Source organism: Linepithema humile, chromosome 8 (genome assembly GCF_040581485.1).
Source record: "Linepithema humile isolate Giens D197 chromosome 8, Lhum_UNIL_v1.0, whole genome shotgun sequence".
Classification (NCBI taxonomy): domain Eukaryota; kingdom Metazoa; phylum Arthropoda; class Insecta; order Hymenoptera; family Formicidae; genus Linepithema; species Linepithema humile.
The window spans coordinates 7483005-7505555 of record NC_090135.1 but is presented as its reverse complement, the minus strand read 5'-3'; the positions used below and the strand labels follow the sequence as shown (position 1 = coordinate 7505555).

The 22551-nt window shown below is 34.7% G+C and overlaps 1 protein-coding gene across 2 annotated transcripts in view; it reads left to right on the top strand.

Annotated features, from left to right (window-relative positions):
• Calx (sodium/calcium exchanger 3) overlaps positions 1–22164 on the top strand; it is a 52945-nt gene extending 30781 nt beyond the window's left edge. For both annotated transcript variants that reach the window (XM_067360291.1, XM_012364064.2), the window contains exons 5-9: positions 449–610; positions 5696–5854; positions 8952–9123; positions 10855–11157; positions 11823–22164. In XM_067360291.1, coding sequence (XP_067216392.1) covers positions 449–610; positions 5696–5854; positions 8952–9123; positions 10855–11059 — 698 coding nt within the window. In that variant the 3' untranslated portion in view covers positions 11060–11157; positions 11823–22164. The remainder of the gene's footprint in view (positions 1–448; positions 611–5695; positions 5855–8951; positions 9124–10854; positions 11158–11822) is intronic.
• Positions 22165–22551: the final 387 nt, after the last annotated feature.

The window sequence follows — 22551 nt, the reverse complement described above, 5'->3', positions numbered from 1 at the left end:
ATAACATTGCTCTATTATAGCGTGCTTTTCTTTGTTCGGTTTTCCCTTCTGCATTTACCTCTGCTCGCCTCGTAAAGCGGAATCGCTCAAAGCGTTTTTCGACTTTCGCCCCTCGACAAAGTGCTTCATTCACTTGTTTGATATGCTGAAGTACCTTGGAGTGTGCATACCGAGCTAGTTCATACCAACACCCTCGTGCTAAATATATTCGGTATATTCGGTGAGTCGTTATCAAGAAAACAAACTGATTTCTTTTGTTTGTCTGTGCATAATAATAACAAACAGAGTAAATTCATACACACAGTATGAAAAATAAAAAATAAAAATTAGATATCAGTACAAAAGTTTCAACTCAAATTTAATAATTTATCCAGAGATCATAAATCGCATAATCTTATCTTTCTTTCTCTTTTTTTCCGCTTTATAAATTTTGGAATATCATTTTCAGGCACAAGCTCTTGGAAGGAACAATTTACGGACGCGCTGACCGTTAGCGGAGGCGATGAGGACGAAGAAGGTGGTCGACCTTCTTCACCATCAGCGATGGATTATCTTATGCATTCGCTCACCATCTTCTGGAAGGTTCTCTTTGCTTTCGTCCCACCTACTGGTGAGCAACTTTTTTCTGTTATCATTAATTAACATATCACTGCCCAATTTTGAAAACTAAAATTATATTTTCAAGATTACATTCTTGAATTGCTTGAAACATATGTGTGTGCATTTTATTATATTATTTATTAAAGCGAATTTTCAGAGAATTAATTATATTCAAATTTTATATATATAATATTTTATACATTATATATATATTGTATAAAAAGAAAGAAAATGATGCCTCACGGCAAAATTTCAATGGAAAGATGTATTTGCTATCGCTGAACAGTTTCACAAAGTCGATAAACGCCGTACGATGCGAAAGGTGTTTTTAGCACGCCCTCGAGGTAATAATTCGCAAGCAAATGCGAATAGCGGTCGCAATCTTACGTGAAAACGACGTCGACAGACACGAAATTGCAATCGGCTTTGACGCGATGGAAGGTAAAGTGAATTTTGATCGAACCGTGTTACTGGCGTTTATGATGGTGCAATCTGCAAAGTGGGAAGCAGCGCCATGATCTTTCGTGCCTATTTTCATTAATATATGCGTTTATAAAGATTCAATTGTGAATTATTTTATGTAATGCAATATCTTTCAAAAAGTGTAATATTTTTTTGAGCCAGTCTACGTTTTTCAATACTCTATTTTAATAGTTTTATTTAAAAAAACAAAAAAGAAAAATATAATGTAAAAAATATAAATTTGTTAACTTTAAGAATAAGTAATATTATTATAATTTTTGACGAACATCAAGAAAGAAGTTTTTATTGTTTTCATCATATTATTTCTTGGATTCTCTCCGCGCTTTTTCGCTTCGGAGTTCCTTTCAATACTTTTTTGACTTTTTCATTTTTTTTTTTTGAGGTACATAAGAGTTTTTCTCACCCTTTAGTCATGGCGCTGCTTCCATCGGGTGGAAGAAAACGAAGAAAGACGGTACGAGAGAGACGAAGAAGTGAAGGAAGGGTGTGTTTTATTTCAGCAAGCACAATTGCGAAAGCCTGCTGAACTGGCAAAAGCTCTGGAAACTACTGTATCGAGCAACGTAGTTTCACCCTGTTTATCCTTCCCTTCGTTTCTTCTTTCACCTCTCGCCGTCCTTATAAATCAACGCTTCGTTACAAGATGCAAAACTGCATTTACTCTCTACCGTTTCTCCTATCCTTCGCGAAGGAGGAAGTTTGGACAGCCGGAAGTTGCAAAAATGATAGAAGAATTCTAAACTTTTTCAATATAGATAAAAACATCAAGAACTAGAATAGAATATAATAGATAGACGTTCTAGACAGACGATTCTTCAAACAGGACCAAAAGAATGACTTTGGAGATAACAGGAATTTAAACGTAGAATAAATAAAATAAAATAGAGAGCGAATTAAAAGATTCCTTGACGACAGATGCTCTTTAGTTTTATATTATTGCTACTTAAATTTAAAATAAATATTGCATTTCATGTTTTGCAATTAAATTTTCAAATCACTCAAGTTTTAAGAATTACACAACTGCAGATTATGCAATTGCAACATGTTACGATATTGCGAGGCGAGACATTGTTGCAAGATTCATGAACACATCGTTTCCTGAGATGTAATTGTTTGAGTTGAACCATTTTATTAGAAAAGTCAATAAAATTCTAAGATGAGAATTCAATTTTGAATGACAAATATTTAATAAAAGAATTACATATATTTATATTTAATAACCATAAATATTAAAAATTGCAAATTTTAACTCGTATTTTACTGCAATATTTCAAAGTTTCAATGTGCGTTACATTACACAATTGTACATGTAATATTTTACAAATAACAGAAAATAAATCAACGAATACTTACTTTAAAGTTGCTCCGCCGACGCCCGATCCTCTTCCTGATTCTCTTTCTGCTCTCAGTCCACCTTATAGTTCTTCAAGGCACTTATACGCGTTCGCGACGGGAATACAAAATCGAACGACGTTTTAAACGACATTCCCGACACGTATTTTGTCATTCGGAGAAAATAAAATTCGAATATTATCGCACGGATTATACGTGCTGCGTTATTCGACACTGCCGCGTCCGTAACAAGTAACGACGGAGTGAAATCAAAAACGGAAAATAATAAAGATAGTACTGTTGGAAAGGATAACGTGTCGATACGGAACGATTTTCTTTTTATGAAGTGCCGCCGTGTGAACGATAAAGGTGCAATAAATATTTCAAGGAAAAATTCCGATTGGGAGAATGCGGGAAGTAGCGTGCGCGTCAATACATAGCGCAAGAGAGAGAGAGAGAGAAAGAGGGGATATGGATCACACGGACTAAGAGCGACGAAAACAACCAAACGCTGCGAGTCGGCCTCGAAAACTTTTAACTTAGGATATTTATCAAACATTTATCAAAATGGAGTTAAAATCGAGATTAAATTGATAAATGTTTTATAAATGCTCTAATGTTGAGAATTTCGAGGCCGACTTGTGAGTGTTTAGGGTTGTTTCGTCACCCTTAGCCTGCGTGATCAATATCCTGTCCTCCTCTGTTCCTCACTCTCTTACGTTATGTATCGGGACGCACATTGTTACACACATCTTACTCCCCACATTCTCTCAAATTGGGATGATTTTATCCTTGATATGTTTATTGTATCTTTATCGTTCGCGACGGCACCTCGTATAAAGCAAATCGGTCCATATCGGCGAGTATTCTTTCCAATAATACTATCCTTATTATTTTCCGTAGTTTCGGTTTTATCCTTTTCGTCATTACTTGTTACGGACACGGTAGTATCGAATAACGCAGTACGTATAATCCGTGCGATAATATTCGTATTTTATTTTGTCCAAATGACAAAATACGCGTCGGGAGTGCCGCTTAAAACATCGTGCGATTTTCGCATTCGCGTCACGATCGCGTGTAAGTGCCTTCAAGGACTGCAAGGAAAACTGAGAGAGGAGACTGAGGAAAAACATCAGCGCTGGCGGAGCAACTTTTAGCGTAAATAATCATTGACTTGTTATCTGTTATTTGTAAAATATTACACGTAAAATATTATGTAACGTAATGCACATAGAAACTTTAAAATGTTCGGTAAAAGATTTTTACAATTTTTAAGATTCTTTTATTAGATATTTGCATAAAAGAAGAAAGATCAGTAAAAGTTTAATATACGTGATAATTATTTTAACGCAATGCTATAATTTGGATGTACTTTATACAGATAAACTTTGCTGCCGCACATCATGCCAGTCAATTTGTTTCATTTTAGTATTAAGAGAAAAACAATGTACAATGAAAAATAATGTACAATATACAAGGTGTCTCAGACTAACTGTATCATCCGTTAATAGCAGATTTCTGAAATTTCTTACATGGTAAGAATATAAAAATTAATATGCGCCCGAGTGCGTGAATTTTTAACAATTTGATTTTAGTATAAAGATTTTCGTTTCCAAATGACCTCAGAAATGTACTATTAACGGGTGATACGGTTGGTCTAGGGCACTCTGTATATGCACACAGGTAAATGCAGGCACATACACATGGATGCACATAGCAACGTTCTCTGCTTTTCCACGAAATTTCCACGTGATTTACGACGACCTGTGCCCGTATACTCTTTTCCAAAGTAATTTTCGTTCGTAGGATTTACGGCAATAGTCGTTCTGTTTCTGTAGCGTGGGTTTTAGACACTAAACAAGTTTTTTTCAACAAGCATTTAGAAACTGATAGATTTGTTAAAGTGAACGATAAATTTGCTTCAGTAGTATAAGTCAATTAGTAAATGCTTTTTCTCCCCAAGAAACCTTGTTTCATGTTCTAGAATCTAGATGATAATATTTTATTGCAAATAATATAAATTATTAAATATAATAATCAGATATATTTATTCGAATATTTTTAGATGTTAACTTAACGGGGTCAGCACTAGCTTACTCGGCCTCAAGAGAGTTTCCGAGCTTGCTGATTTTCCGATAATTACATAATGTAATCAGTAAAAGCGAGTCGCTTGAAAAAGACCACGAAACACGTTAATAAATCAGTTGAGTTTAGCAGGAAAGTACGGCAAGCGTGCTGCGATAATATACATTGGCCACGTGTTAACAGTAAAACTAACCGCGTGTTTACAGACTCTTTAGCTATATTTATGTCCGCGTGCGCGTCCACCGTAGACGTGCCTACCTATAAAGATCTCTAATAATAATTTCCTCTTGTCATCAGAGAAGAAATAACGCTATAAATCCAAGTTCGATTCTTCATAAAAACGAAATTGATCTACTATCTTATATTAATACCGAATTTTGTTGGACATTAATTTTAATAGTTATCAAAATTTTTAATAATTATGTAGAATTTGTAACGAGTTCTTTTTAGAGATTATTGATTATATTTAAAATTTTATAGAATATCGCGTTTAAAAAAATTTAGGGTAAATTTTCACATCATTAAATAGCCTCACTTGGAATAAGTAATTATGGAGATTTTAAAACCGGAAAGAGCCGATTAAAGTAGAATTATAGCACATCTAATGTTACGTTCTTCACGATTTGAAAAAGCCAGGCCAGTTAAGCTGAAGTAGTGTAATTATTCTCGAGAGAAAACACAGACAAGGAAAAATAGCGGACTTAATTAAGCCCTGAAACGTGTGGGCGTCTGCTAGTATGTGTTTGCGTGTTATGCAAATAAAGAGCATCAGCACATTTTATAATTTACACAGTTTAACTTAATTACACAGAAGTATCATGTTAAGTGATCAAAGCCCTTTGAAAGCATTTTAAAAGTATTTTTATTGAGCTCTAAAAATGTCACTGAATTTATTTTCATCAAAGTAGATTTTAATATTCATCAAAATTATTATTTCAATTTTTTATACGACGATATTTGTTTTATATTCTTTTCATTTTTATACAATATGCGCATATCATATTTATATTATTTAATCATTCACGCGATTCTCTAAAATTCTGAATACAATAAATAACATCTAAAAAACTCACTGCCAATTCTAAATAATGGTTCACAATTTTTTAAATATTTCGTTTCTATGCGTTTAAAAAGTTTGTAATATAATTTGCGAGAATATTAACAAATAAAAAAGCGCCATTTTGTTAAATTTCAGATATCGCCAGCGGTTATCTGTGCTTCATCATCAGTATCTTAGGAATTGGTGTCGTGACGGCGGTAATCGGCGATGTCGCTTCGTACTTTGGTTGCACCTTAGGCATCAAGGATTCTGTCACCGCGGTGGTTTTCGTCGCTCTCGGCACTAGCATCCCCGGTAAGTGTCAAATAAAATGCAAATTTCTATAAAACGACCCACCCGAAGCTGTTACGTTGTCTCGGAAACTATGACAGATAATGGTACTTTTTTATATTTTAAGGTTTATTGAGATCTCTTGTGAAATAAAAATAAGATATTATTTCAAATAATAAAAAGAATCATTTTGCCTGAATAGTATTATAGTCACGGAAATTTTCGGTTCGTTATTTTAAAGGGTTGCTTTGTTTTGCGGATAAAAGTAGTTGTTAAAGTGCTTCTCTATCTGTGACAAATAGTCTTTCATTATGAATTTCTCCATGGAGCAATGAATGTCGTCACGTTGCAACTCGTAAAACCTTAATAGAAGTAGTTGCCGTCGTTCCAAAACGGTTATTTATCTCGCAGGAAAGTTGAATGACTTTCAGAAATTCCTCACCGTGTGTGATTCGCACAACGAGTTTCGGTACTCACACTAAAATTATTAAAGTGCAGGCATCCGCACTTCATCATGTGTTTGTTTTGGCGTTTATTTCTGTTGCCTGCGATATATTCATCGTCGGTAAATGTACACGCGAACTATAGTCAAGCGGACGCGTTATTTTCGTGAAAGTAGCAAGCGGTTTCGCGATAGTTTATTACAGTTCTTGCTATTATGAAGAACATTGTCGAGATATCTATTTGTATAATTTTGCTGCAGTTGTTTAATGGGTAATTTATTAGCATACTTTGCACTATATATGGAAAATTTTCTAAATTAGGAGATTTTATGTGTCTAAAATTACGAAAATGAATAATGTATCGCGAGAGAGGGTAATGTGAGAGACGCGCGATGGTATTAACATGCCGTTAGTTCACCTTCGCATTTCGCATTGCTGGCATTCCACTTATGGCGTCCACCATATTGCGACAGGATTTTGGGATTACAGCAGAGCAGTGATAATTTATTGCAGTTGGTCTTTGTGTCGAGGAACAATGGCTGCCGACGGCCCACGTCCTTTCGCACACCGGGTGGAACCCATTTGACATATGCAACTATAAACTCGGATTAAACATATCTTGTCTTCTATATCCCCGAATTATTTGAGAAGCGATTTTACTTCGCCGGCCGACAATTGCAAAATGATTGACACAAAATGCAAATATATTTGGAGAAATCAATTTCAAATCGTATTGGAATCCCCAACAGATTGCGACCTCGTCTTCTGCGTGTTTCGCTATTTTCGTATGAAATCCACGACAAGGGCATTTAATAAATCACTTGAGTGGGCGTTATCAAAAGCTATTAAAAGCGTAACGACAACCGCGCCATTTCAAGCTTCTGGGTCAATAGGTTACATCCAAAATTTGCATCAAAAACAGCGACTGCCTTGCGTGAAATTGATTATCTCAGATATAAAATTCCATCAAATTTTAACGCACTCTGGATGCAGCTACTCAAGCGTCACAAACTAATAAACAAATATCTTAAATTATAACACTTTTAATATTTAAAGTATATCCCAGCATTTTTTCTTCTCGTAAGTTTACACTTTACGAATAAAATATGCAATACATGTAGAGCTTAAGTTTTCACTTTATTTAATGAAAACGTATTTTTTAAGAATGTTACTTTGTAATTTTCATTTGAAACATTTCTTGCAACTACATGCTGGAAAATATCATTATCGGATAAAACTGATTGATTTTCGAGCAAAAATAACTACCATTTTATACGATATTAACTTGCTTTTTTATATGTCTTTTATCATGTGCTGATATTATAATTCTTATCTTATTCGCAGCTTTGCAATATCGCATAAAAGAGTACGCAAAATTGTATCTGTGTCGGCACCACTACATCCGAATATCGATGAAATTTGCATAACGTATGGCTTCTTGGCCGGATTACTTAAGCCACCGTTGCTCCCTACCGTATACTCTGTCTTTCTTCTTCACTCAGAACTCCGTAAGAAACTTCCTTCTCTCAGGACCTCATCAATATTTATGTCGGAGGATACCTCCGATGTCCCAAAGGACCTCTTGGCAAAATCGGTTTGGCGATCTTCTTTGTATCAACAAAGAAACCACGGCGACGCTAGGAATTGTACAGGGTGTTGAAGAATTTCGCGCAATATTAAATACAATATAGCATCGCTAGTGCTCTATCGCAGTAAAAAAATATTTTTTTGTATTTTAATCGTTCGATCATTGCAATCGCGATTCACAAGTTTCATTTACGATTGACGATTAATAACTGCTTTGATGGTGATTACTTTACTAATTAATTACCGTGGCAATCGTCAAAATAATTAATTACTGTTCTATGCGGAATTAACTGTCGTAAATGGTGGACAATTGTTCAATGTTATTGCTGCGATAACCATTAAATATTAAGGATATACAACGATGGGAATTCAAACAACTGACGTAAACATCTGACTAGCTCGATTGATTAATTAATATCGAAAGTGCAGCATCGGTGCACCGTCAGGTGGAAAGAAAACGAGAGAAATTCATGAAAAATGGAAGAAATCTTATCGACCACGCGCGGTTTTTCGCGTCGCAAATAATTTCTGTGAAAAGTGCACTTGTCTGGACGATTTAAATTAATAAAATCTTTTCCCGAGCGACATTTCGAGCAATGATTTTTTCAAGCGTTGTGACTCGAGGCAATTTTCATATGTATCCCGAAATGTAATTTTGCAAAAATGTCGCGTTTGTTTTATACAATTTGAAATTTCCGACCACACGTTGTGTCGCGTGATTACATCACGTCTCACGGATTTCTGTTCTCCACCGCGAGATTTTCTTTATCATCGCGTTTACCTTGCGCTCAACTCTGTAACCGAACTTGCTCCGCCATAAACTGCAAACTGGTACAAACGTGTATTCGGCTAGTGTAGAAGCACTACTGCAAATCGTTCTGCAGCGACGAGCTTGTGCGACTAGCGATCTCTGATTTCCGCCGGAACACGTCCTGTGAACTTATCTCGTTGCATATACTCGGAATTAGTATAAAATGTAATTTCGCGCAATGCGGCGAATAAAGTGTTAATACACGTGTAATTTCTGCGGGTGCTATTGCATTTGTTGATGGAAATGACAAAGACCCAGAACACGCACGGATTTATTTCAGATACATTCGCGAGCAAGGTGGCCGCTTGCCAGGACAAGTATGCCGATGCGAGCGTGGGCAATGTGACTGGAAGTAACGCGGTAAACGTCTTCCTGGGGATCGGCGTCGCGTGGAGTATCGCCGCCATTTACCGTGCCTGCCACAGCGAACCGTTCCTCGTCGAACCCGGCAAGTAAGTAGCGAAAATAATTACGGATTAATGTCCAAAGTCATAAAAGTATCGTAAAAGTGCCCTCATAAATCGTGATACTTCGTTCTAATATACATCAAATTTAAGTAAATTCGGAAGACGACGGCTTCCGAAATGCTACTATAACGATCAAACTTTTCGTCGTAAAACACTTGTTCGATAGATAATAAAATAGTCATTTCAGAAAAATAAGTAGTTTACCCTTAATATTGAAATTGGAACACGTGCCTTTTTTATTAGTCAAACATTGTCCCTGGCTAATTACTTCATTATTTTATGCAAGAATTGTATATGCAAATGTACGGAGAGTTTAAAGTTAATGAAGTTAGTAACCAAAATTATTTTTAGTTATTCGCAACAGTCACAATTCATGGGCGCATTTTTAATATATAATCAATTTAGCATTGAATGGGATCAGATAAGGCACGGAAAACAAGATAATGTTAAGATAAGTCAAGTACGCGATGACGTAATCTCGATAACCAGCTGTCATTTCTTATTCACAAAATTATTTTTAAGAAATTTAGCTAAAGCGTTCTGACAACAACTCGCTTAACGTCCTTGCCGCGATCCTAACGCGATTATTTCTCGCTATATAATTATTACCCGCCGGAAATATCCGATCAGCCGTTTATCTGTCTACATATATTCAACGTGATGTCGAACCGATCAATAACGCTTCGAAATTCATGTATTGGCGTGGAAATAACGAATATCTGTCGTTTCTTTATATTTCGAATTTTTTTTTACATTTTTCTCCTTTGCATTTTCGGAAAATAGCTCTGTGTAGAAATTGTTGGAAAGCTCCTGCTTCGCAGAGTTCTCAATTTTCCATGTTACGGCGCTGATACCGTATTCCATTTTACGAGGATTTCGACGGGTTGCTGCTCGCGAGATAGAGCATGGTATCCAGTCTCACATCAGGTGGTTTTCTCATGTTTCTCGAATTCCTGAATATGCAGTTATTTCCTTTTTTTTTAAATTTTATATTTAGCTTGGAAGATTTTTTTCCCATTAATAATACGTCTTACATTATAACGACTTTTGGCCCTCAAAAGAATGATCAACAGCTTGTTAAAAATGATACATTATCCTATCCATCTTGCATACAGATACTTCTACGAGATGTAGTCCATTATGTAGGTGCAGATGATATTGTAAACCGCGATCGGTCTCGCAAGCGCCCATCTGTCGATTGACTTTCAACGAAAGTTTAAGTTCGACGTCGCCGATTTGGGACCGGGAACGAATCTGCGGTCGCGTCGTACAAGTTTTCCCATTCATCTTCGAAGAAAATCTCGGTGAAATCGCCGAGTTTGAAGTTCCGAGGAACTTGGTAGGAAAATAGAAAGAAAATGTCTTCAGCTGGATCTTTATGCTTTTCCGCCAAATGCAAGTTTGTTAAACGCGCAAATGCAAAAAAGATTGTTGGCGGTAATAGTGCATGATAAAAAAACATGCGAAAAAATGGTTGCTGACGGTTGAACAAACTGAGCGTTGAGTTTTTCAAGAGTTTTAAGAATTTCTGTCTGCCGACGATGTTCGACTCGTTTCAAATGGCTGCGAAGCACGCAAGTGGGAGAGTCGTATGGTCATCGTAAGCTTCGGTGTGCACAATTTCACAGCTGGTTGCTCGCTTGCGTCTCCGTGCAAAAATCCCAAACGCGACGTTTGGTGCCTAACTACATCCAAATCACACATTTTATGATGCAGCTTAGCCTTCTCCGTCACCATATTCTGCAGCGAAGCTTGTATAGTGATCGTAGTATTGCTGGTGAGGCGAATAAAATCGATCGGCGGCGAATTGGGTGGGCCCTTTGTACCGAAGGTCGTCACATCCGCGTTCCTGTTCTCCCTCTGGTTACTCTACCTCATCATGTCCACCCTTGAGGCCTACGGCGTGATCCAGGGCTTTTAAATCAAGGCCCGCACGACGCCATTACGTCGGCCTACCCACTGCGCGTATCTTAAGCTCTGGCGTCCGCCAAGGCATGTGCTCAACGAAACTTCTACCCGGTGAGTATAACAGCTTCCTAATTCTTTTAACATATTACGATCCAGCTGTGTCAATCACCATGCGGTTCGCGTCGAGATTGCTATACTATGTCTTTATAGAGAATTAAAAAAAAAAAAAACCCCGTATTATCATATATTATCTCGACAGCGTTATTTCGCTGCTGTAAACACGAATTTAATTACACGAATAATATGGCCAAGTATTCGGGAACTTATTGCGGAGATGTCTCAAGCCAAGATTAAATATAGCGAACGATCGCCGACGGGCGGACAGCTTTTTGTGTTCAATTTCGCGCGGCCGACCTACATTCAAGCTAACTTGTGAATATTACGCATATCACAAAGACGCGTACTCTTACATCATTATTTTACGTAACATTCTTCAAAATTTGGGAAGAAAGAATTATTGCAAACATTTGTGTCAAATGTAATTCAATTACCGGCCAACTCTAATATTGCACAGTCTTTTAAGAGATAAAATCTTGTCTCGCACTAATGTATCTCAATTCATCATACTTAACGATCATTATATTTATTAACTAATTAATTATTCCTATTATTTCTTAATTTAAACCCTGTTTTCTTCTAGCAACGTAACCCCCCAAACACTTCTCAAACTCTTCCCATTATATCTTTTTTTAAGCAATCCCCGATTTTGTTTACAGGATATAGAAGCGGGATCGCAACGGTACGATTTCGCAAAGAACGCGAATTCTAACTGTGCTGAGAATTCACATAAGTTCGCTCCCAACCTGAGACGAACGTGGTTAACAACGAACATGATCGCGTGATCTATTTAATGCGTGTGGATAATATGTGTATGTATGTGTAGATATATCTGAGAGCGTGAGTGTGCTTGTGAGTGCATCCAACGAAGGGAAGAGAGAAAATCAAGCGAAGGAAAGAGTAAACGAAGAAAGGAAAGAGCAATGGAGAAGGAGAAGTGTGTGAAAAAAGTGAGTTTGCCTTATAATAATCCAAAGAAAAAAGAAAAAAAAAAGAAATTAAGTGCGTTCTAGTCATGCCATGCTCTTCATAAAGAGGATCTGGCTGATATCAAAGAAATGAAAGAAGAAAAGTGAAGAAATATAGATAGTATACATATGTACTGGGTCAAATTGTGGGTACGTATGCGTACATAGTGTATTTATTTAATCCTTTAAGGAATACAGGTTTCTATGGTATTTTAGTAGCGGACTGTATTGCAATTCCTTTTTCGCCAGAGAACGACATCGCTAATTTTATATACACATATTATATTATTGTACGATATATTCCTTTGTTGTGGAAGTCTTTGATGTCGGATCAATTTTCGCGAGGAGACTTCGCAAAATCTTACAGAAAGGAGAGAAGAGTGCAAAAGCACTTGAGCAAAAGTAAGTTAACAATTGTCGACACAGTTGTGTAATACAGGATCAGCTTTGAAAAGCGGCTTTTTGATCGTCATTATTTTCGAAATTTATTTATGTTCTAACATCACGCTGAAAATGAAAATAAATATACTCTTTTTTTCGAAAGAAGTAATGAAGACATAATCTCTTTTAACATATAAATTTATATATTAAATTTTTTTGTTAGATTTTTTTTTGCAAAAGTAGGCTAAGAGCAGCAGGTACGCTAAAAAAGTTCGGCAAACCGCGATCGGTCCGACATTACATAACTGCGTCCAATTTAAGGTGTGGTAGAAATTCGTAAATATAGTGCATTTTTATCGTTGCAATAATTGCATAGCCACAAAATGTGTATGGAACTAATCGGATTTGCCATTTTGATGTGATTTGCCAACTGGTCAGGGTTGCCAAGGCTTTTCATCACTAGTCTAGAACGTCCGATGTCATTGCCACACCGTAAAATGAATAAATGTATGACGTGATAAATGGAGGCAGATGAATTTTAGCTGTATATTTAAGCGCAAGGGATCAGATCAGTTTAAAGTGGTAAAATTGCATTATAAAAACTTTGAGAAGTTCTGTTTCCTGTACGAATATATAATCGGAGTTAACAAATAATTTTGATTTCAAGCCGGACACGAAACATGATGCTGACAGACTAAGAACTAAAATTTCCGGCAACCCTGTTAACGATCTATAAACCTCTCTCTCTCAGCGTTCACTATAAAATATATTTGTATTTTTTTATTGTTTTAATTTTTAATCCAAGGACATCGTAAAGTATACTCTCTTCATCAACTTCATCAGGAGTGTATCAACAAGATCTGCCCAAGATGTGCCACGCAAAATAAATTTAGAAAATATTCAGTGATTTAGAACGTTCATTCATAAACGAGTAATAATTACTTTGATTCATGAATTGTTCATCATTACAGCTGTTGATTAAATGCTTCATCAATTTCCTCTGTTGCGAGTTATTGGTTCCTGAAAATTGCAACATCAATTCAAACCGCATATAATTGCGGCGCACTGTTCATTGAATCTCAAAGTAATAATTAGTAATACAACCGTGAGCTATTTCCGTAGCAGTTATTACAAATGTAAAATATAAACAAATAGTTCCAGAAAATTGCTAAAATAAATTTTTGAAACTGCTTTTGGACTTTAGGAAATTAAACGACGCAAACATCTGAAGAATAATAGAAAGTCTAAAAAGCATTTTGATAAAAATTATCTTTCAGATACTTTTTGGACGTCTTTTAGACGTGGTTCAATTTTCATTGTTCAATTGTTTTTTTATGAACGCCATTCGAGAGGGATTTCGAGATTGTCGTCAATCAAGACTATACAATACGAATTGTTAGCAGATTTGATAGCTATCTTGCCAGCAAGATCGCGTTATTGAATACCAACAGAAACATATTTACCGTTGTTAAGAGTAGTTAGATAGCGCGACAAATGTTAAATTAGATTCGTCCCGCGCAAGCTGTATCGCGGCCTTCGTTCGAATGTAAATCGCATTCGCCTTCAAAAAGTCCGACACAAAAAATCATGATTTTCTCCGATAAATATTCTATTATAACTTCGAAACATTTGAATTTTTTGCCCGAGTGATTGTCTTTGTAAATTTTACGTAACATTTTTCTAGTAAAAATTCGAATATTTTAAAATGTTTAAAAAAAAATTTCAATATTTTGACGTTACAATGGGTATTCGGGAAACATGATTCTCCATGGTGTGCGGGGACTTTTAAAGAAGAGGGTGCGAAATGTTCTCGTTGATCTTCACTGCCTTTGATCGAGGGTCGCGCCCCTGTGCGGGGCAACAGTTATTCGAATCGGGCGGACTATAACGACCCATTTAGACAGAACGATTCCCAATACGATATTACTTAAAGAAAAATCGCATTCACGTTCTGAATTCGGAGTATACAAGTCAGCGCTATTTGCGATGAATATTGAATTTTAAGTTTTACAGTTGTTACGAGAATCTCATATACAACTAGAGAGGTTTTTAGAGTACGTCTAAATATAGAGGCGGCCATTTTTTAGCAACATGTTCTATGAACAGGAACAAAGAAATACCTCATACGAACATGATTTAAATGTTATCGCTAGTATTTTGTAACATTCGCCGGCTTTTGTAACACTATGAAAGAAACCAATTGTTTTTTTTTCCTCCACTCCCCCTCCCTGTTACAATTAATCTCAAACTTGTCTGTCGTGTAATCTTAAGAGAATGTTACGAGGTGCTCCTACAGGACGTCGTTTTGAAAATCGTTGCATCTAAACGAACCTTAAGGGCAGCACGCGCACATGTGTAAGCTCATTACATGCGTTTGTTCCTGAGAGAGTATCAAACCTAATCTAAAATGACACACGTTAATGATTGCCGCTTAAGTATCTCTCACGCAAGCGGATGTGCAATCATAGACATTCATCGGCCGATTGTACTAATGATGATTAGGGTTGATCATCGTTCGCCAGCTAATCCTATTTACGTTATAAATAAGAACATAATCTAGGAAGGGACAGCAAATCATTAGCTCGGGTGTAATTTTGCTCATTTGCTCGCGACGGAATCCTTTCATACTCTCTTTCTCCCTCATTTCCTCCCCTGCTCCCTCTCTCTTTTCTACAGTCATATTGGATTATGATATCAAATATAAAATATCATGTGTCATGTTTTTCTTGCGACATAAAAGTCGTCGCATATAAATTGAACATATACATATATAAAAGCATATTCGTATAAGCATATGAGCGTTTCGCACATAAATCGTTGTTCTACGTATTATTCAGCAAAATTCAGACTACGTTTTATTCGATTTTGATGTCACAACTTAACATGACTGTGGAATATATGTAATATCTAACCGATTCACCGTTGATTTATTCGCAAATCAACGTTGCGCAGAAAAGATGTCGGATTGGCAATGTATTCGTGTATTTTATTATATCTTTTAAAATACGAATTTTCTTTTCCGTTCTGGAAAAATTGCTACTCTTTAATAGATGGCTGCCTGACATGTATAGATATTATATTGACATTAATTAAATACCTATTTACATTTGTGGTATTGAATTCAAAATTCAGAAAAATATAGCTGCGAAATATTCATCAGAACAATGTTTTAGTTAATTATATTATGTTAATGATATTTTCGCTCAATATTTCGTGCAATAGTATGTTAAATTAATTTATTTTTTATTACAATATACAATGATTTATACGTACTTATCACGCAAAATAAAAAATGTCTTTTAAAAATATTTTTCGTTAATTTTAATTTTTAACTAACATGGTGGCACTAAAGCTAATTTCATTTTGCAGACTTTTAGTTTGTTACGATGTCATTCATTATTTTTTCTTCATATCAATAAGTATATAATGATGAAAGTAATGATTTTACGTTGCTTTCCATTAACATAAAAGACATTTAAGAGTTTTTGGTAGTCATTGTAGACATTGAATTAACGCCGCCATAGTAGTTAAACAAATTCAATTAGCACTTTTAATTGTGCTTTGAAGAATTCCGCCTGCATGAAAAACATTATGTTTGGCTACTTTATTTTAATAAATCTTTTGAAGTTATATCAAACGATTCTTTTCCTTTTATATTCTTATTGTATTTTTCTACACCTTTACACGCCTTTCATACTTTTCTTTTTTCCTTTCCTCTTTATTCATAACCGGAATATATATGTATTTCATTTTAAATGCACAGCAGAGAAAGTGTAACCAAGCGGAAAAGATCTTGAGAGAGTGAAAAAAAGGCAGAGAAAAGAGAAAAAAAAAGAGTTAAAAAGCTTAATTGAATAACAATTTAACAACAAAGAAGATAAGCTCTGCTATTAGCGCGAAAAATAAGTTAAACATAATAAAATCAATTATAAAATTGTATCAATATGTTTAGCTTATTTTTTACTGAAAGTTGAGTTTGCTATCTTTGCTTTTCGATCCATTAAGCTCTGAATTAATCTCAAACAATTTCCGACCGCAATTACGGAAAAAAAACAAACGCTTGTAAGAAAAATGAGTACAGCAGACGCATAGATATTTTATTAATCTGACAGTTTGCGATAGCTGTATGTTAGTATATATGCGTACAATAGGGCGTACACAAAGACACTCAATAGCAAAGCGTTCAAGTGATAAAACCGTAAATGGGATCCCGAGCGTCTCCGAACATCTCGTCGCGCGACCGCTCGACCGATCGGACGCTGTTTATGCGAAAAAAGCGCCGAAACAGCCACATTGATCTGCAAGTAAGCTTGCAAGCGCAAAATGCAGAATATTTAAAGAGAATGCGATTGGCGTTTTTTTTTTATTAAATTTATTTCAATAAATCTGAAAAAATTACACATATACTACAGATAAAAATGTTACTTTGCGATCACATCAGCCGATTTACAAATTAACTTTTCACCTGTGATATATACGTGTAATTCTTTTTTAGATTTATTTAAACAAATTTTATAAAAGAAATTACATACTTTTTAGACATACTGTATGCCTCAGGTGACTGAAAGGGTTTTTTAAATGCGTAATATGCGTGTTTTCCGCTGATTCTATAATAATTGTCTCAAATGAGTGTGTCAGCTATACAATCTCTTTTTTTTTCATTTTTATTCAATTCTACACGCTGGGTAAATTAAGATCACGGTTTCATGCGACATGAATATTAAAGAAGCGAAAATTATAACAGGTATATTTTCGCGGTAAGTTTTCTGTATGATGTTTAAACTTGATTATGCACTTGGTGCACGCGACGCGCTGTGAATCGGGAGGCAGATAAAAGCAAGCGAAAATAATTAATCAAGCCGTAATCAAAAGTGCTACACGTACCTCAGCGTTCGTTTGTGTCGCAGCGTCGTCGACGAGGATTTACAATGACGTGCGATCTCTCTCTCTCTCTCTATTTCTGTCTATCTCTTTATCACCCTGCCCCTTTATAATTATTTATCTATCTATTCAATTTTCTCTTTTGCTATCTATTTCTCCTCATCTATCTCCCTCTCTTTCTCTCTCTCTCTCTCTCTCTCTCTCTCTCTCTCTCTCTTTCTCTTCTCTATTTAAGTATTTTTTATTCGATTAAAGATTTCAGAATAATAATGCAACAAATTCATCATTTGTAAAGTACGCTCTTGATACTTTATACTTATTCTTAATCATCGGATCATAATATACCTAGTGTTCTAGAATTTTCTCCCCTTCACAAATTTCTATCCGGGACGACTGATAAGGAGTCCACCGTTTATTGCGCGTTAGTACAATGGCACGCGTAAGTTTTTTGATTAGACGAGTCAAATTCTGCGCATCGGAACGTGACTCGCTTAAAAACTGTTGTTTTATAAAAAGAATCCGCGAATGTCACGAATTTGATATTCCGTGAAAATTGTCGGAGAAATGCCGCGGAAATAATTCGCCCGTCGCTTCCGAACAAAGGTAATTGAGGTTGAATGAGTCCATTCGCTATACAGAATGTCAGAGTTAATGAAAAGTGAATATATATGGTCATGTCTTATAAAGTTATTGCTCATTCAAAAAGAAAAGATAATATTTAGACATTATTTTATCAAACTTAATCGAAAAATCTATTATTTGTTCAGCCAAACAAGAGCATTTTGCAAATATTACTATATATAAATTGCAATTATTATTTATTTTATATATACGCGCAGTTAATATGTATAATATAAAAAATCATGACATCATCGTGATTTCCAGTGATATAATAAAGATAATATAACTTCCGTCATAATGGCAGATATGATTGTTATTGATTGCAAAAGAGATAAAGCGAAAATTATATTAAAATAACTTTCATTATAATGGCTACAGGAAAGAGCTTTATTTCAATTATAGCACTCTCATTATCACAAATGCTCATTGTGTCTTCGCATCTTTGAAGCTTTGAATCTTGAATTCAGAGATATTATGCAAATTCCAACTTTAGTACAAAATCATTTCGTGTCTAATATGGACATCATCGATTGTAAATTAAAACTTGAGTTATGTCTATGTAATATTCATGATAAATATTCAATATTTGTTGACAAATATTTCACCAGTACGCACGTTACAATTTCAATATCTGTCTTCTAAGATTCTTCGACAAAATTCAAGCAGAGATAGAAGAAATCTATTATACATAAGAATCAAAAGATTTTCCTTGGAGGAAGTATAAATAGCATATCTTCTGGGTAACATTATAAAATAAAACATAACGGATTGTAAAGCGTGTTTGAAGAGATTTATACGAGAAATCCAATAAGACGGATTACAAATGATCAAAACATGAAGATCAACATACCAAACTAAGTAATAAATCTTTATTGCGATATTTTAACTTGTTAAAAAACATAATAGATATTTGTGTTAACTTTCTTGTAGTTTTCGTATATAAATATATATATTCATATACACAAATAAAAGATAAGAATTTATGCTGGTTACCGAACAAGAATTTTATGTTATATGAAAGTATACTTATGCTGACTGTATGCATGTGTGTGGCTCAAAGAGAGAAAGAATGAGAAATTAGAAAAGAAATAAAATGATAACCAAAATAATCCTAAAGATGGGCATTTTAAAAATACGGTTTCTAAAAAGTTTTTAAATAATCAAAAATTATATAAAAATCAATAAGATTCTATCGGCAGATATAAATATATTCTTGTTCTCTTTTAATACAAGGAAAGGCGTGAACACAAATTTATTATTATAACATTTGCAAAAGCGACGTGCGCAAATTATTTCCGCAAAAAGATACGATAATTTGCATATCTAGATGCGACATAGAAATATTATCAGATAACTTCGCGTAAGCAATTTTTATTTTGCAAATTTGCAGTACTCATTTTATTACTAAAAATTTATAGCAGGTGCGATTCGGATGCAATATTCAATATTGAATTAATTTATATTACTCTGATAAATATCGATAAAACGCAGTTATTATATATAACGACTATTATTACAGTGGCCAGCCCCTATCGATATTCGCGAGTACCGATTATGAACGTCTATTAAGGACGTTAAATTCCAACAAACTTACGACAAACTAAAAACAACGAATAAAATGGCCGCGTTAAAAACCCAATAATTATTTTGGGTCATTATAATCCACTTTAATTAAGAGGCCGTTATTTAATATTTATTAATTTTCTACCTTCTTAGTTTCAGTACTTTAAATACTTTAGATAGTTTAGAAACTATTAGTTCGGTTAGTTAGATACATGATATTTATTTAAAAGTTACCGTAAGATTTGCTATGAATTTATTGTAATTATATATTGACGTTATATAAATTTACTTAAAAATTAATATATAATACTATAATAAAATTAAATCTTTGTAAACGACTGTTGAATGGGCCAATTTTGCTAAATATAATAGATGTAGATAATTATAAGCTGTTTATATTAACTCTTATCGAATTTTGATCAACATTAAACATTTTATCATTTAATGTGATTCAATCGAAATTATTCAAATATTATCTTTGAGATAAAAAAACCCCCTGCAGTATTAAAGGATGATTTAACCGCGAAATGATTTCCTATAAATAATCAATATACTAACTGCGATAACTTCGTACTAATGCCTCGTTTAATTTGTTGATGAAATGTATCTTCATCCATAATCAGTGTTAGAAAAATCAAAATTAAGTGATACGCACAACAAGGACCAGCAGAAAGAAAACACAAAACAAAGACAAACCAAAAAGAAGTTCGTGATAGAAGTTCGAGTATATTAATTTTTTGTATTCTTCGCTGTTACAATATACGAATATTATTTTAGAAAATATTGTTATATCACAAAGCTAAATAATTAATAAAAATTGCAATAAAGGCGATTCGAATAGATTTTTTAAATAATTAAATACCGATTCTTTTCGATATTATATTCGACAAAAAGTAAAAAGTGTAACAAATTAAAGAATATCAATAGTTTCAATCAAAGTTATATATTTCACACGACTGATCAAAGTTGATCAATGCAAACTATCAATTTCTGTTATATTCTAATAGAATTTCTCAGATACAAACTAGTTTTTTGTCCAATTCATTAGCTGTGCAGAAAATGACCAATCAACGATAAAAAAAAATTCTATTTGGACCAAGAAATAATTGATGCGTAATTGTAGTCGCGAGTGAATTATTGAACGCTATTCTTGCTCCAAAAGCGGGTGCAAAAATTTTGTTTCTAAATTTCAAGATTAAATCGAAAATGAATACTTTTTTCGTGTTTATGTATCCAATTAAACAACGTTTTTAAAAATAAAGATTTCGTTCACAAATTTATGGAAGTAGACACGGAAAGTAGACTCAAAAGAGATATGTACGAAAAAAAGATAAAGAATTTCTTTACGTGCGTGTAATGCAATTTCGTACTGACTTCATTACGGGTACAATTTACAAGAAATAGACATTGTACAAATTCATCTTCTGCTTTCGACTCATATGTCATCGGGGCTGGCCGCACCATCTTGTAAATACGAAACAATTCTATAACCATTTTTGCATTTTACTAAAACTAACATCTGTAGATTCTCCGGACTTTTATCCCCTTCCCCTTTCTCTCTCTCTCTCTCTCTCTCTCTATGTCTCTCCAATTTCTCTCCTTTTTTCTTTGAAAGATATATATACATAGACACACACTACACATATTCGTGTAAGACATATGTATGTATACCTATGATTATACTATATACCATACTATCGTGTGAAGAATACTTCACACTCTGTGCTATCGTTCAATCTATCGTCCTATCTTTACTGTCTTTACATGTCTTTAACAACCTAGACGATATTATTAGCAAACACAGATATTTATAACTACCGCTTTCTCGGAAAGGAGAGCGAAAGTTGCGAGGTCCGCCTCATCGACGATCTTCACCTACCAAGGGATAAGAGTACATACAAGAGATAGTTGGTGTGTTCCTTAGAAAACGATTCTGCGATTAAGATTACGAAGGAGTGGTTCTACAGATAACGCGAAAGTACATGCGGTATTGCGCAGCATCGCTTCACTGCAGAACCGCGCTTCCGAAGTTATACGTTTAAGATAGTAAACTGTTAAATGATTGAAGGTACAAGAAACTGTAGTCCTAGGCCACGAGTACCGTCAATATTTACGTTTCGAAAAATATGCAAATCCAGGATGTTTAAACAGCCGTCACTTCCACGAGCAGAGGAAATTCTCCTCATAAATCGAAAAAGCCAAAATCAAAAAGGAGCCACATTTACGAAGAAAAGTTAGTCAGTTCAGATCAACCACATATTACCTAATCTAATACAATCCGATCACCAAACAGTGTTTTTCGCACAAACCGCAACTCAGTTTTGATTTAATAAGACTACGAAACATGTTAAACTCCAGAAGCAAATAATTGCCTAAAAAGCATAACGACGTTGGCGGATCACGTGGTGTGGGACGAGCAGTTTGGGATTAATTAGTGGCTGCATTGCGCGGCATGCGAAAAGGAAACGTACATGAGTTTTATACCGTACATATATACTGCTCGCCAGTAGACGTACATACACGTGTATATATGTATTGTTATGTTATTGCCTAATACCTACAAAATAGAACGTTATGAGAATTATAATCGGTGTTTCTTTCTCCACCTCGCCATCAAAGACATCTGTTCCAAAATTATTGCGAGTTTATTATGTATATTTGTATATGTATTTTTCATTTCATATATAGATACATACATTTTTTTATTTGTACCTAATCGTCGCTGATGCGGCAACGATTAGGTACATTTATATTTTCCTCAATTAAAGATATTTCTTTGTGAAAGAATTTTAAAATATCCTAATATTTTACTTTCAACTTTACGATCGTGTTGAGCCCGCTAATCGAGAGCTGCTATTTATAGATAACCCCAGGTGTACATAGAAAATTCTGTGATGTGATAATGAGGTAAAGTGAGCAACGCAGAAGTGCTGACTGCATTATTCAGCAAGGAGTAAGTTTAATGCTATTCAAA